A 1425-nucleotide genomic window follows, 5' to 3' on the forward strand; every position below is an offset into this window, starting at 1 on the left:
CTATATTTACATCATGATATGATACTAATAACTATATTTACATCATGATACGATACTAATAACTATATTTACATCATGATACGATACTAATAACTATATTTACATCATGATACGATACTAATAACTATATTTACATCATGATACGATACTAATAACTATATTTACAAGTAGGAATTTTCTTCACCAAGTAGAAATCTTGGGTAACAAGTCATTTAAACACAATACTATATAATTTAATAGCAGGTATACATCATTTAACAAATAAAATACACAATCATATGCATAATCATTATAGTGTAACAACAAACACAGGCTATGAGAACAAAAATAATGCAACATACACAATCATTCAGAGTGCGTGTTACGTTCCTTGGAAGTATATACATCAACTTTCTGTAAAAGAGCCACTCCTATATATATGGCAGGAGTAGCAACAATTCTTCAGCCAATTTTTACCAGCCTCCAGCAATGATGAATCCCCGCCATCGTCGCCCCCGCCCCCGGCAACCCTCCGTCGCCCCCAGCAACCCCCCATCATCATCGCCTACGACAATCCTTCGTTGCCGTCGCCCCCGGCAACTCTCCGTCGCCGTCGCCACCTGCAACCTCCTGTCGTCGTCGCCCCTGGCAACCCCCCACGTCGTCGTCGCCCCTGGCAACCCCCCCGTCGTCGTCGCCCCTGGCAACCCCCCCCTGTCGTCGTCGCCCCCGGCAAGCGCCCTCATCTGTCATCGTCGCCCCCGGCAACCCCCCCCCCTGTCGTCGTCGCCCCGGCAAACGTCCTCACCTGTGCGGACACTCCTTGCAGATCTTCTGGTCGGCGAAGGAGCCGCCGAGAACGCGGGACATGAGCGGCTTCTGCTGGAGGGACTTGAGGGCTTCGTCGAGGCTGTCGACGAGGCTGTTGAAGAACTCCAGCGCGTCGTGCTGCTCACGCAGGTTCACCGGCTCGCCCCACAGCCTGAGACACGCGCGAGAGAGAAACGTGCGAGTTACGACAAACGCCGCGTCGGTGCGGTGGCGTACAATTAATGCAGATGTGAGCAGCCAGCCCTTCACACACACCCCCGTACAGTTCAAGCAACAGCAGCGGTGGCAGCAGAAGCAGCAGTAGCAGTGGCAGCAGCAGCAGCAGCCGCAGAAGCAGCAGCAGCAGCAGAAGCAGTAGCACCAGCAGCAGCAGACATAGCAGCAGCAGGAGCAGCAGCAGCAGCAGGAGCAGAATAAGAAGAAGCAGCAGCAGCAGGAGCAGAATAAGAAGAAGCAGCAGCAGCAGGAGCAGAATAAGAAGAAGCAGCAGCAGCAGGAGCAGAAGCAATAGCAGCAGCAGCAGGAGCAGAATAAGAAGAAGAAGCAGCAGCAGCAGCAGCAGCAATAGCAGCAGCAGCAGGAGCAGAATAAGAAGAAGAAGCAGCAGCAGCAGCA

The 1425-nt window shown here is 51.6% G+C and overlaps 1 protein-coding gene across 1 annotated transcript in view; it reads right to left on the minus strand.

The window, feature by feature from the left end:
- LOC106806285 (probable ubiquitin carboxyl-terminal hydrolase FAF-X) overlaps window positions 1-1425 on the minus strand; it is a gene marked incomplete in the record, with an annotated part of 50954 nt that overhangs the window by 17897 nt on the left and 31632 nt on the right. Inside the window, 1 exon segment of the mRNA XM_014808169.1 lies at window positions 788-961. Coding sequence (XP_014663655.1) covers window positions 788-961 — 174 coding nt within the window.

This window comes from Priapulus caudatus, unplaced genomic scaffold, assembly GCF_000485595.1.
Source record: "Priapulus caudatus unplaced genomic scaffold, Priapulus_caudatus-5.0.1 Scaffold152, whole genome shotgun sequence".
In the NCBI taxonomy this organism is placed as follows: domain Eukaryota; kingdom Metazoa; phylum Priapulida; class Priapulimorpha; order Priapulimorphida; family Priapulidae; genus Priapulus; species Priapulus caudatus.